At 42.1% G+C, this 15,274-nt stretch overlaps 1 protein-coding gene across 8 annotated transcripts in view; it reads right to left on the reverse strand.

Moving 5' to 3' along the window:
- SUPT20H (SPT20 homolog, SAGA complex component) overlaps positions 1–11,898 on the reverse strand; it is a 39,369-nt gene extending 27,471 nt beyond the window's left edge. For 3 of the 8 annotated variants that reach the window (XM_083718796.1, XM_083718795.1, XM_083718789.1), the window contains exons 1-10: positions 11,813–11,897; positions 10,424–10,522; positions 6,019–6,054; positions 5,668–5,726; positions 5,522–5,588; positions 4,018–4,144; positions 3,021–3,124; positions 1,846–1,962; positions 1,669–1,722; positions 129–268 (exon numbers count right to left, since the gene is read on the reverse strand). In XM_083718796.1, the coding sequence (XP_083574922.1) occupies positions 129–268; positions 1,669–1,722; positions 1,846–1,962; positions 3,021–3,124; positions 4,018–4,144; positions 5,522–5,588; positions 5,668–5,726; positions 6,019–6,054; positions 10,424–10,429 (710 nt within the window). In that variant the 5' untranslated portion in view covers positions 10,430–10,522; positions 11,813–11,897. Of the gene's footprint in view, positions 1–128; positions 269–1,668; positions 1,723–1,845; positions 1,963–3,020; positions 3,125–4,017; positions 4,145–5,521; positions 5,589–5,667; positions 5,727–6,018; positions 6,055–10,423; positions 10,523–11,812 lie in introns of all 8 variants that reach the window. The other 5 variants (XM_083718793.1, XM_083718790.1, XM_083718791.1 and 2 more) reach the window with 4 other exon arrangements.
- Positions 11,899–15,274: the final 3,376 nt, after the last annotated feature.

The following is a 15,274-nucleotide window of genomic DNA, read 5'->3' on the forward strand; positions in this document are numbered from 1 at the left end:
CAGACATTCCAGGTCTTTGAAGTTCTTCAAAACTTAACAACAAATAACTTGACCCCATTAAAGCAGCCTATTCTGTTCAACCAGAGTTTTTATAAATCAAGGACTAGTAGATTATGACTTTCCGATACCTTTTCATTGGGCGAGTATTCATCTTCTGCTTGTTATAGTGAAGTCTGTTTGCTGTGCAAGTTACTGCAATCGAAGGATCCAGACACAGAGGTTCCGCTGTAGCCAGTATCAGTTGGCTTTCTAGCAGGAGTTTGTCTTCCTATAATACAGAGAGTGTTCTAAAACTGCAGTAAAGACTGCAATCCTATACACATTTACTTGGGAGTAAGTCCCATTTAACTGAATAGGACTTATTTTCAAGTACACAGCAGGCAACTTCTCTGCCAGCTTTTGAACGCTTGCTGAACACCCTGCAACTAAAGTACACCTTTCCACAATGGTTAATTGATGCCTGTTTTTAACCTTTTTATATGGTGTTTACGGTACAGTTTTATGTTGTATTGTGGCAAACCATTTCAACAGGTAAATATTTTTATAAATAAATAAGCCTGCTTAGGACTGGCTGCACGTTACAAATATTTTAAACAGTATTTGTAAATATTTGAACAGTATTTTTGGCCTTAACATACATGATAGTTGAGTGTCTGCACAGTGTGAAACGGGCGTTCTCGACTTGTAATCTAAGTGATTATTATACTTTCATATCGCAGGGACTTAAGATTGTGTTTGAGAGAGGGGACCAGCAAACACAATAGCCCAAAATCTGACATCTCTCTCCTCTCTTCAGAACTACTATGGTTCTTGCCAAAGTTTCAATGATCTAAACCGAAATTTCTATTAACAGAATTTTCGGAAGATTCCCAATTTGAAATTGCACATGTGACCATCACTAAAGAATCAGAGCATGCACGCAAGCCCCTTTCTGCCATCCATCATCTCAATGGGACCTTAGGGCGGCGTGTGGGTAATTATAATTACAGATGGGGTCAGGTGGAATTCTACTTGGGCAACAATGCTTTTCGGCCTCCTCTTTCCTGCTGCAGCCCTTTACGGGCAACCCCCAAAGCTGCCCGGAAGGTCAGCTCCTGCCCCCCCCCCCCAAATGGCATGGGATGTGTTAAGAGGATCTTGAACTCCCACAATACAAACAGATCTTGCAGAAGAAATGTTCTGGATTCTTTCTAATATTGATATTAATAAACAGAATCATGCAAAATAGGTCTACACCTCCGACTCACTATGACATATTCTCACTGAAGTGGCAAACTCCAGGGTCGGGTCTTGCGCAAATTTTCCTTCATACAAAACATTTCCAGCACAAAGAATGTTAGATGTCAGGGAAGACTCTAAACTAGCCTTTTCTCCAACATGCTTGCTTTCCAATCTTATCTGGAAGGGTTTTAAATATCTATCTATCTATCTATCTATGGCACTGAATTAAATCATTTGAGACCTCTAGCAGAGCCCAGACATAACCTTGCCACTTCACTGAAACCTAGGCCTATTCATCTCCTTGTAGACCTTTTTGCCACTGAACAAAATGGCCTTTCCTGGGGTTGGAAGACCACATTGCACCAGAAATTATCATCACAATATACCATAATACTAGGAAACTACCACACTAGTGAAACCAACTCCTTTAGCTGCCACGTTTGTTACCTGCGTCCATTTGTGGTTGTCGCTTGTAATGGAATGCACATCACAAATCAAGGTCTAGAAAAATGAGGCAAACCTTTCATTACTTGTGAAGTACAGGATTTCTAAATACGATGCATCAGGATTGTTTTTTTAAAAAATTAAGAGCAACACCAAAGCTGAAATACACGAGTTGTTTACCTGCATTGTTGGGCGCAGAAGTATGTACTTGCTTTGGTATGTTGGAGATTTGAGATTACCAGATTGTCTATAGTCACGTATTTCTGTTATGACGCAGCCACAATGGAAAATATTTATCTGTTTAAAAGCAAACAAAAATATACATAGCAGCACTTCTATATATTTATACCTGGAACTAAACAGATCTTTAGATCTCTGGGAATACTTCCTCTCTCTTTTTAAAAACTCAATTATTATTATTAAACTTAACAAGGACAATAACCAAATTATGTAAAAACTGGTGCTTCTTCTTAAGGGTTAGAAATATTTTTCAAGCGTTGCTCATAAGTTTTGAAATTTTTAATTTTATACTAGTGCTCAGTTTAGACATTATGCCAAACTGTGGTTTGTTGTAACCATAGTTTTAGAGCCCAAATGGTAGTTTGGTCTCCAGACAGGATAGCGAGTTTGGTCAGTTAGTTGAACATATACTCCTTATTTGGCGATCACTCATAGCAGAGTAAGATTGTCTTCCATAAACACGGTTTTAACAATGAGTCCGTAAGTGACTGTGGAGGCCAATTCTGGATCCACACATCCTTCCACAGTGGGGACATTGGTTTCCGGGTGGGAGCTGATCATGGTGTGGATTTGCCAAGCGTGCCTTCCTCTTAATACGTTTCTCCCTTGCGTCCTGAGTTTGAGTGTCTTCAAAATCCATGACACCTTTGGTAAAGGCTGTTTTCCAATTGGAGCGCTCGCAAGGGTTTATACTACATTTTTAAAGATTTGCCTTGAGAGAGTCTTTAAACCTCTTTTGTTGACCACCAGCATTACGCTTTCCATTTTTAAGTTCAGAATAGAGTAGTTGCTTTGCAAGACGATAATCGGGCATCCGCACAACATGACCAGTCCAACAAAGTTGATGTTGAAGAATCATTGCTTCAGCACTGAATTTGGTCAGTTAGTTGAACATACACTATATACAGCAGGAATGGGGAAATCCTTGGTCCTCCAAAGGCTGCTGAATTACAGCTCCTAGCAGCCTCACAAAGCATAGCAAGACAAGTTCTGGTTCAGCCACATTGGTAGACAACCCCCCCCCCATATAGTTACTACTGTATATGGTTACTGTTACTTCCACTACCCTCCCCATAACCACTAAAACAAAAACACCATTTCAAAGTCTTTCAAACCTGTGATTTTTCCAGGAGATCAACTAAAATAGGAGGCAGCTCTTCTGCATCCAAATATTCAAGCAATTCTCCCTCTTCATAAGGAAGCCGAATGGTTTCTGAATCTGCGTTAAAACCAAAGAATGTATTTGACTATGAATATGTGTGTGAACTATTTGCTTTCACAATTATTCCTTTCTGGAAAAAAGAGGGAAAAAATTAACTTACAAAATTGTGATTCTGTTACGTAACAAGCTACTTCACACTGAGGAGAGGCTGGTTAAAAATGTTTTAAATGAATAGATGATCTAGAACAGGGGTGGCCGACCTTCATTCTAGTCAAGGCCACACTGTCAACTCTTGGGGGGGGGGGGAGAGCATGTCAAAGTGGGGACAGCCAAAATGTTTAAAAGTGGACGTGGCCAGAAAACGTAAAGGGCACATTTTTAACAGTCTCGGGGGCAGTGGTCACAAAAATACTTTTGGCGTCACAACAGGTGTGATCAGTACAATTTAATATATGGATAAAAGGGAGCAGTCAGTAATTTTAAAAAAGGATATGTTTCAGAGAGGCCTTGGAGTACTGTACATTGTGGCAGTGGAGGATCCCAAGGATGTCTGTCTGTCTGTCTATCTGTCTGTCTTATCTATCTATCTATCTATCTATCAAAAAAATTCTTTTTCCTCAATGACAACTTTGAGGGCATGGTGAGAAAAAACTCAGGGTGGTGGTGAGGAAAAATTCTGGGGATAGGGGCACACTGGTTAGCCACCCCGATCAAGAGAAAGAAAGCTATGGTCTTTCTTCTACTAAGTAAAACAAAATTCAGTAGCTGAAAGAATTCAAACAGACACACAGAGTACACAGAAAACCAGAAGATCATATCAGGCTTTAAACAGGTTTACTCACAGCTAAAGACAGCAATGGCACAAAAGAGTTTTTTATAAAACCAACAGCTTGAAGCACTGTTTACTTTAAAGCACAATCAGGTTAACAGCCATTTAGTGTTAACTTTACCTGACCCATTCTTCCCTCTCAGCATCAGCGAATAACCTTCGTTTCCTGGATAGAGGTTCACTACTAGGCATGACAATGTCTCTTGCAAAACCAGCTTCTCCAACAAGTTCACATTTCGCCTCAGCTTCTGTTTCAAAATGGGTGACACTCATGAAAACAACGCATCCAGGAGCTACCAACATGAAATAATGAATACAGAAACGAGCAGCTATTCACTATAATTACCTTACCAAGTCTACCTTGGTTTCATAAGTAACATTTCATTCTGTGTGCTGAAGAACTAATGGTTGCAGGGAAAGAAACAAAAAGGGAAGGGCTCGATCTTTTGGAACATTCTTGAGAAAAGCCTAGGGACAAATTATTCACTCTGCTCTCCTGGTGAAGGTAGAGCCAAGAATAGGAGACTTCTCTCCCAGAAGGAAAATTTCACCCGCTACTACACTCGTCCTGCCTTCAACCATTCCTATCCACTCCACTTCCCAATAAGAAATAATTATGTTTACTGTTTATCTATTACATGTATATCCTTGCCTCTCTTCCACGGAACTCAAGGCAGCACATAGAGGTTCTGCAGTGCCCCCTCGACCTACTTTTATTCAGCAAAGTTGGTGCACCTTCATTTATATGAAGGTTTTAAGAACTGCCTTGAATCTCTCAAAATAATTTAACACCGCCACTTTCCTGAGTTAATAAAACCATCCACTAAGAAAACGAGGCTTTAGCGTGCGTTTGCTGCAATGCATTTTCATAGAATGTTGCCCTGTCCAGAACTACAATCTCTTGATCGCTTCCCAAAAGAGTGTCTCCATTTCCTTCTTGTTGATCACCCTTGAACTGCTCCTGCTGAAAAATAAGGCCTGTGGGGTTTTAGATCATCTTTCACAGAGAGGGCTTTCCTCATCACCTTCTATAGGTGGGATGGGGAACCTCTGGTCCTACAACTCCCAACATCTCTGACCTTATGCTATGCAGGCTGGGGCTGATGGGAGTTCAACATTTGGAGGGCCACAGTTTCCAAATTCGATTCTATAAGGAAGGAGTTGTTTAGCATTGCTGAAGTTCTACCTGCCAACAAATCTGTAGGAAGACCTACATGGCAGGAGCAGTCCTGATCTCACCCAAACATTGTTATCTGCTCTACTGTCAGGTCAGATCTAGGAAACAAGTGCTCTTTGCTGTACCACCAAAGCCATGATGGCCAGAACCACCATGCGCCCTTCAATCTAGTAACCTGCCAATCTAGTAACCTGCCTCTGGGAAGAACTATGTGGAGAAGCACACATTCTGGCTGGACTCTTATTGCTTTTGGATTTTACTTTCAGGGAGGTGTTACTTCTCCCCATCCTCAAGTCAGGCACTGGGCATTGCGTGAAAATGCCAATTCCTTTAATAGCTTTTATATATATATAAAAAAACACAAAAAGAAAGTGGGGCTTATCAGAGCTCTAGTACAGACCACAAAGACAGTAATGGAGCGAGTGCTTGGCAAATAAGTCCCACTTACCTTTACTTCAGGCTCTTTATCGCATTCTTCCAGATACAGTTCATATAATTTTTGAAACACAGATTTTCTAAAATTGTGAAGAGGAAACACAATTCAGTAACCATTTTGTCTGTTGAAGTAAACAAGAGGCACTAAATAATTCTTACCTCCCACTGGATAAATATTTTCGTTTGGGAGGCTTCTGGCGTGCACTTTCAATGATATACTGAAAAAAACAAACCCCACACAAATAAGCTTAGTGGTACAAAGATATGCAAACTGCTTTAGGGGATTTAGGAGTGTGTATGTTTACATTAAATTATGTTTACATGAATTGTGTTTACATTAAATTAAACAAAAAATGAGTGATAAATCTCTTTCTCTCCTATTACATTTTCAGATTATGAAATTTATTTTCTGTACAGTGTTCTGAATAACTGGGGAAACTTCGGTACAATGCAGATGATGATTAAATGTAACATTAAATATGTGTGCAATTCACACAATCTACTACTTACCTCAGCACGATCCAATGCAAGTTCTAAAGCCTGCTGCTGCAAAATGATAAAAAGACCTTTCTTAGAAAGCATATGTTAATATAGATTCTTGTACTATATCGTCTGATATAAAATAGTACCCAGTGTTAGAAACTCTTGGCACCAAATGGATCCTTTAACCAGGGTTAGTCGCCAAAGCGGAATGCCTAGTTGCCATTTTGGGGGGGAAATGGCTCTAAGAGAGCCAGTGTGGTGTAGTAGTTAAGAGCGGTAGTCTCGTAATCTGGGGAACCGGGTTCGCTTCCCCGTTCCTCCACATGCAGCTGCTGGGTGACCTTGGGCCAGTCACACTTCTCTGAAGTCTCTCAGCCCCGCTCACATCACAGAGTGTTTCTTGTGGGGGAGGAAGGGAAAGGAGAATGTTAGCTGCTTTGAGACTCCTGAAGGGGAGTGAAAGGCAGGATATCAAATCCAAACTCTTCTTCTTCTTCTAAAACCATATTTTTCAATATAACTTTTTGGTTCCTGAAATTCATTCTGATTGTGCAGATAAAATAGAACTGAAGAATTCTACAGGATGGGGTATTAGTGTGTGAAAACAATCAATGATCAATGATCCCCAGGCATGCCCTTCCAGATAGTGGAGATGACAGATGCCATTCTGACACCTGGGCATCTTCACTTGGTTACAAGAGGTCAATATTCAGGTGTAAAATGCACCTGGCCCCTGGCTAATTTCGAACACCAATAGTATCATATAATATTTATTAATTCTATCATTTTTTCACCAGATAAAGTGTTCTGACCAATTATTGGTCCTCCAATAATTCTGACCAAATATTGGACCACCTCTCCCGGTATGCCCCACGGAGAGCCTCAAGGTCCGTAAATAGCAACACCCTAGTGGTCCCGGGCCCTAAGGAAGTTAGATTAACTTCAACCAGAGCCAGGGCCTTTTCAACACTGGCTCCGGCCTGGTGGAACGCTCTGTCTCATGAGACCAGGGCCCTGCTGGATCTGATTTCTTTCCGCAGGGCCTGTAAGACAGAGTTGTTCCACCTGGCCTTTGGCTTGGAGCCAATTTGATTCCCTCCCCTCTTTCTTTTTCCTTTTTCCTTTCTCCTCCTGTGATGAGGCTGCATTTTAATATTTTAATGTTTCAATATTTTAATTGTTGTATTTTAATCTTGTTTTTAAGTTGTATTCATTCAACTTGTTTTATTATTGCTTGTTAGCCACCCTGAGCCCAGCCTTGGCTGGGGAGGGCGGGGTATAAATAAAAATTATTATTATTATTATTATTATTATTATTATTATTATTATTACAAATACCTTATTTAATAGTGTAGTTACCTAGAAGCAAATCTCATGAAAATTAATCAGACTTCTGAGTAAATATAATTAGGACTTGAGTGCAAGCAATAAGTTATCAACAATCATCAAGTCACAGACAATTAAGACAATATTTGAGACAAGCACAAGTTTGCTTACATTGTGGTTTTTGACAGCAGCAGCTACCTCAAAGCAGATGTATAACTGGCAATGCCTACACTATAGTCTGATGCAGACATATGCTTAAGAGACCATGAGCAAGCTGCTCTCTCCCACCTTGACAGCAAATTCTCCAGTTTTTCCTTTAGCAGTTTAGCATGTCAGAACTGTTATTAAATATGGCTGAACAAGACTCTTGTTAAACTGTTTTGAAAATATGGTTTCAAGACAGAACTAACGCTAATTTCAAATCAGGGTTAAATAGGAAGCCTGGGTATCATAATCCACAATTAACATTAATGCTTAATCACAATTAAGAATTCACTTCCTAGACAGGAAAACGTGGAAGAAAGGACCATATGATTTTATAATTATAGTAAGATACACAACTGCATGTGCTCTATAAAGCTTGTTGGTACAAGATAAAGAAAATAATCTTAAACTATATTCACAAAAATGGAGCTAATTGTATTAATAATCTCAGGCAATACTGGAAAAGTTGGTGATGAAATGGGCTGTTCTTGGCTTTTCATCACTTGTCACTAACTAGTAGCAGGACTTAAAAGTAGCTTTCAATCGGATTTGCATCTTGCTTTTTATTTCATCCATTCAAGACTATACTCTATTAGTATAGTGACTGACAGAGGCAAACAGACATGTCAACAGCACTCACACATATCCTGCTATACAGGCAATGGCCATTTTACACTTGTCCAAAATGTGTGCAACCGTGCATATGTGCACTGGCCTGAATCCAAGAAACCCCAAAAGTCACAAAAAGGGGAGGAACAGGGCAGTGTAGTCGAAGCACATGGAAGTCCAGAACGTAATGCAAATGGGACACTGCCTGTATAATCTAAAGGTAAAGGTACCCCTGCCCGTCAGGGCCAGTCATGACCGACTCTAGGGTTGCGCGCTCATCTCGCTCAAGAGGCCGGGAGCCGGCGCTGCCCGAAGACACTTCCGGGTCACATGGCCAGCGTGACGAAGCTGCATCTGGCGAGCCAGCACCAGCGGCGCACAAGGAAACACCGTTTACCTTCCCGCTATAAAGCGGTCCCTATTTATCTACTTGCACTTAGAGGTGCTTTCGAACTGCTAGGTTGACAGGAGCTGGGATCGAACGACGGGAGCTCACCCTGTCGCGGGGATTCGAACCTTACGATCAGCAAGTCCTAGGCATTGAGGTTTTACCCACAGCGCCGCCCGCTGCACAACAATCAGCAAATAACCCTTTCACGCCATCTTGCTTGCAAGTGTTCACTAGAAAAGAGAGGAGCCTCAAGAAAGATCTTAAGATGCTACACATCTGGCTCCTCTGTTCACTATTCACATTTTGGCAGATTTGCCCCTCCCGGTGCTTCTGTATGCGGACGACGCAGTCCTACTCTCCTTTTCCTGCGTTGGCTTGAGGAAGCTTTTGAGATCACTTGCTGACTATTGTCAAGCGGAACAACTATCAATAAATTACAGCAAATCTAAAATTATGGTGTTTTCAAAAAAAAAGAAGGAAACACAAATGGAGAATAAATGGTCAACCTATTGACCAGGTAGGAACTTTCAAATACCTGGGAATAACTTTTCAGGAAAGGGTCTCGTGGCACCAACAGATGAAAAACGCCATTGCCAACGCAGGAAGGGCCAATAAAGCCCTTACAAGATTTTTTTCACGGGAAAGGGGGTAAATACGTTCCGGCGGCCTCCCAGGTTTTTGCTGCAAAAATACTCCCACAACTCACTTATGGATCCCAGGTTTGCAGTTTTAAAAATTTTGCGCCTATGGAGGCATTTCAAACAAAATTCTATCGGTGTCTATTGGGGATCCCCCCCCCTGTGTATCTAATATAGCTGTCCGCTTAGAAGTTGGACAACCACCCGTTAACGTGCGGTTGTGGATTCTAAAGATACACTACTGGTTAAAACTTATCTTTTCCCCGGCCGGTTTGGCTCCTTTAACACTCTTAGACACCTATCATTCTACCTGGAAAGCTTCCCTGTTTGAAAAGATAAGAAGCTTGGGATTCTCCCCGCAGATCTTGATAGCGGCAGGATATGAGAGAGCCAAAAGTCAAGTGCTTCAACACATTAGGGACATAGAGTTGCAATGTCATATGGGCAAAATGGATAAACATGCCACAATTAGAGATTTTGGGAGAGGGTTTTCACCCGCAAATTATCTGGCTGATTTACAAATACCGAAGTACAGACACTCCTTTACCCTGGCCAGATTTAAAGTTCTGCCCTCTGCCCTGCTGCTAGGCAGATATGAGGGCAAACCATATGAGTCACGTGTTTGCCCATGTGGCTCATCGGAAGTGGAAACAAGTCTGCATGTATTGCTGCACTGTAGTTACTACGAGCATCTACGCCTGACCTTTATTGCCCCAGTTCTACAAAAGCTTAAAAATGAACCAGAACTCCAACGTATGAGAGCCTTGGTAGAAGATAAGGTTCCTGAAATTACGATCAATGTTGCCAAATTCTGTGTAGCCGCTATTAGGCGCAGGAAACAAGAGCTTTCCAATGTCAATATGCAGGCGAAGGCAAATACTTAATTTTATTTATGCTGTCTAATTTTAAATTGCTGTTATGGCCTAATCTGTATTGAAATTCTCCTTTGTTTTTTTCCGGTGTTATGCTTCGCTGACTAGCTGTACGAGTTAATCTGGTCTGTGACCGTTTAATAAAATTTGATTTGATTTGACTATCCACATTTCGCTATCATCTTGAAAAGCCCAGAACTGGTTCAGATGTAGCATTCTTGTCTAATACACCGTGGTTTAATCTGACCAAGGTCTGAACATGCCTTATAGCACAATGTTTTGAATCTAATTACAAATAATAAAAAGAGAAGATACAGTTAATTTATTCTCCCCTGTCCCAAGCACGCATTTCAGAAACCAGAATCTGACAGCAGAAGAGAGAAAAATCTTACCATCATGACTGGAGCCCAATGACAACACCCAAAAATGACTTTTTTGGAGTTGGGCACAGAAGAGCACCATCAGTTCCCTGTGTCCATGTTTAAGGCACTCTAGAATTGGTGAGAGAAGAGGAAAAGTACTTATTGCAAAAATAGATAAGGCATTCTATTTACATTCTATGTACTTGTCAAAAATAGGGGGGGAAATCTAAATGGAGGTTGAAGGGGGGTTGACTGAGATAGGACTCTGGGGTTTCCCTGCACAAACACACTGGTCATTGAGGCGGCTTACTGATGAAAAAGAAGAGCAGCTAAAGATGTAGGCGCAATTAACAGACTTCTCAAACTTGGGTCTCCAGCAACTGTTGCTGGACTACAACTCCCATCAATCTTTGAGGGGCAGTGTTTCAATACGAGTAGGAAAATGAGAGTACAGTTGTACCTTGGGTTAAGAACTTAATTCGTTCCAGAGGTCCGTTCTTAACCTGAAACTGTTCTTAACCTGAGGTACCACTTTAGCTAATGGGGCCTCCTGCTGCGGCCGCGCCACTGAAGCACGATTTCTGTTCTCATCCTGAAGCAAAGTTCTTAACCCGAGGTACTATTTCTGGGTTAGTGGAGTCTGTAACCTGAAGCGTCTGTAACGCGAGGTACCACTGTACCCCTAAACATTTGTTTTTAGGAAAAAAAGCATTGATATTAAGTATACAGTGGTACCTCGGGTTAAGTACTTAATTTGTTCCGGAGGTCCGTACTTAATTTGAAACCGTTCTTAACCTGAGGTACCACTTTAGCTAATGGGGCCTCCTGCTGCTGCCATGCCGCAGGAGCACGATTTCTGTTCTCATCCTGAAGCAAAGTTCTTAACCTGAAGCACTATTTCTGGGTTAGCGGAGTCTGCAACCTGAAGCGTATGTAAGCCGAGGTACCACTGCATTTCATTTAATTAGATCAGTGTTTCCCAAGCTTGGGTCTCCAGCTGCTTTTGGACTACAACTCCCACCATCCCTAGCTAGCAGGACCAGTCGCCAGGGATGATGGGAGATGTAGTCCAACAACAGCTGGAGCCCTAATCTTGAGAAACAAATGCGCACTATGTAACGACGACGAGGCGAATGGCCACCTATAGAGAAACCGTGGAGGGAGCCGCCGGAGCTTCACAATTCCGTGCAAATAACCCCTCCAGAAATGTTCAGGGGGGGAGAGGAGAAGAAAAAAGAAACAGAAGAGGAAGGAGCAGAAGGGGCGGCGGTCCCCCATCCTCCATGCAGGGGACACAGGCGTGTGGGGTGGGGGGGTACCCATGCTTTGCCGCCCCACCCCACCCCCAGCACGACCCCTCGCTCAGCAACCCCTTTCCTTTACATCCCCCCCCCCCCCCCAGGCGAACGGGAGACCTACCCGCCTCCGCCTCTGTCCGAGCGGCGCTTCCATCGCCCACTTCCGCCGTAAGTGCTTCCGGGGCCATCGAGAAAGCGAGCCCCGCGCAGGCGCGCTGGGGTGCAGCGGACGCTCGCGGTTGCCACGGAAACGCGGGAAGCGGCCGAGCGCTGCTGCTTGTTGTTGTTGTTTGTTATCGCCGGAAGCTCGTTCCAAAGGCCCAGCTTCCGTAGACACGTAGCAATCACACGGAGAACCAATTTCAATAAAAATCTTAATCCCTCCCGCCTGCCCCCCCATGTCAAAGAGAACAGCACATACAATGATGCCTCCAAGGGTAATCTCATTTATAGGAGGGGATTGTCCTCAGCATCGCTTGATGCTCTTGCTCTCATTTTGAAAAGATTAAAAAATAGATATATTTCGATAGGATACCATGCTGCGCTGCACTGAAATGTTTAAAGGTTTCCTTTATTGGCCTTGAATCTTCCCGCCACACTTGCCATCTTTTCCTGCCACACCAACATGGCACCTTTGAGAACCACTGCCCTAACCACTGCCTCATAAGAGAGGAGTTCCATTATCTTCCTTACTTGGCTCTTATTTTGTGCCAACAAAGAAAACAATAAGGCATTTAAAAGCTCAACACAGAGGCATTCAAGTCACTGCACCATGAGGTTTCTTCCATAATAATGTTTGCCTCCCTATCATCAATCAGGTTATCCCATAAAGTCAATTTATCATTGTAGGGTTGCCATATTTCAAGAAGGAAAAACCAGGACACCCCAAACAAGCCTTTTTTTTAAAGGAAGACTCCATTTTTATTTTATTTTTTTACAAAAACGCCCCCAAACACACAATTTTTTGATTGACTTGCCCAAGATCCAGGACAAAGATCCAGGACAAATTTCAGAAATCCCCTCCGGACATCAGTTACATCAAATCCTCATTGATGGGTGTGCTCAACCACCAGCTGACTAGGTTGACAAGTTATTATTCTGCCCACTAGATGTCAGGATTGCATTTTGGTTTGTTCCAATTAATACAAATTTTGTAGGAGATAGTTTTTCACTTGGGACAGAAGGACACGAATCATGCCTCTAGTTCATCTACTTCACTGTCTATCCCTGTGCTGAATGCCAGCAGCTCCTCAAGGGTCTCATGCAGGTGTTTTCTCCACCTCTCTGTAACACATTGTTCATGGAATCCTCTGTAAAAGATCACCACAGCTGAGCAATAAAAGCTGTGTGAAACAGATATATCGAAAGTTTGGAGTTTTGCTGGGTTTCCAGATGTTAAGCCCCCCCCCCCCCGATACATGAAGCCACCACAGAAGCCCCCTAACTTTTGCTCTTTCCGATCTCCCTTATTTAGCAGGAGGGCAATAAAGAAAGGCCTCAGGCGTAGCTCTATGTTGCAGATTTTAGAGGGTGGGTAGGACTATATGGGTATAGTCCTTTAAATAGCCCAAATCATCTAGGGTTTTGAAAGCACCTTAAATTGGGTATGGAAGTGCTCTAGCAACCAGTGTAGTGGATGTTACAGTAACAGTACTATATCAGACCCTCCAAGTGTCCCTATTTTCCAGGGCCATCCCTGATTTTAGAGGAGCCGTCCCAGTTTCTGATTTGATCCCAGAATGTCCTGCTTTTCCTTAGGATGTCCCTATTTTCTTTGGAGAAATGTTGGAGGGTATGGAGTTATCCAACCCCCGGGCCTTCTGCAGGCAGTAGGGAAGTTTTTAAAATCTTTTATTATGTTTTTATATATGTTGGGAGCTGCCCAGAGTGCTGAGGCAACCCAGTAAGATGTGTAGGGTATAAATAGTAAAACTATCATTATGAAATGGGACGTCCCTATTTTCATCAGAGAAATGTTGGAGGGTATGCCCATTCCCCTACCACTTGGCAGACCTCTTTGTACATTTCTCTTTATCCCATCAACACCAGTGGTTGTAACATAGCTGGTGCAGGTGAGAATGTGGGATCTCCAAGCCAATTGAGCAGCCTTTTGAAATTCAGCACATAAGCACCCGTGTGGTAGGTTCCATTTTATGATCCCCATGGCATAAGCAAACATGTAATTATAGCTAAAACACATTTCTTCCTTTTTATTTTCCTTTGTGAAAGAGAAGTAAAGCATTAGAATACCATGCTGGTATAATGTTAATTTATTACTGTGCCACAGTGCTATAACACCATAGTAACAATAATGCATTTTATTTATGTTACAGCCAGAAGAGTGCTCTAGCGATAATTAAAAGATCTGTAATAGGAGAATGCTTGACCTGACCTTTCATTTTGATGGAATAAGGCATCAGTCTAGTTTGTGTTGCATTATGGTATCGGCCCTCGGTGACCCTCACCCTTGTTTGTGACATAGAATGCAAAATCAGACTTCTGGCATGAGAGATTGCAAGGAAGGAAGGAAGGATAAGCCATCAATTACATTGGTGTGGACCCTTATGATAAAAGGGGAGTCCATTAGTGGGGAGAGCCTTCCTATTCCATACCATCAAAATTTGTTTTTTCTCTGAATAATTTCCGTCTTAAGAACAGCCACCAAGGCAACTTTGCATTCAGACCTGTACAGGTTCAGTAGTAGACTGTGTGAAGTGCTTTCAGTCCATTTTCTGAAACAGATTATTCAGTTCCTTTGAGAGCCAGAAGCCAAAGACCTGTGCACATCTTCAGATTTTGACCTGGGAGCTAGGAAGAGACACAATTAAGAGCAAAGACTCTCTCAAATCAAAAAATTAAATGTATGCCCTTGACTGTTTGAGTGCTATTTTAATTGACATGGTTATTATATCAACCATGTAGAAAAAGTACAGGTGATGAACATGACCCCCCCAATTAAGCTTGAGAGCCCTGAGGACCATGTGTATGACAAATCTGGTTCTGTCACTTATCAACAGACAACTCCTAACTTTGTTTTATAGTTTGACGATGACAAATTCATAAATTAGCCACCCACCCTTGATCTGAAATGCTGAATAGTACAGCTGTTCGTGATTATAGTCTCTGATCATTTCCCCTCTTTTTCAAATTGCTATATTTGCTTTGTGTCATGCCTTAGAAAGGGAGCTTAAACTGCACTGACATTGTGTGTGTGTGTGTGTGTGTGTGTGTGTGTGTGTATTAAGCCTTTGAAATCACTCACATATGGAAGCATTCAAAACTGTTGCACTAACTCTTTTGGAATGAACATGGCACGTAAGATTCCAGCAAGTTAGCTAGTCAGAAAATTGGCAAGGAGGTGTCCTTCAGGATTTTTTATCACAATGAACACGCCAAAGAGTTAAGGTGAGGTGCCATGTTAGAAAAAACAACAGCAGCATTATGAAGCCAAGGAATGTGTGAACAACGGCTGCACATTGCTGTTCCCTTTGGTGTTCATACTAAGCCTGGACATACCATTCTGAAGTCTTGGGTCTCATTGAATCAGATGCTGGGCAGTGCACAAGAAGAAACAGGTTCAGGT

The sequence above is a fragment of the Podarcis gaigeae genome (assembly GCF_964106915.1).
Source record: "Podarcis gaigeae genome assembly, chromosome: 17".
NCBI classification, from domain to species: domain Eukaryota; kingdom Metazoa; phylum Chordata; class Lepidosauria; order Squamata; family Lacertidae; genus Podarcis; species Podarcis gaigeae.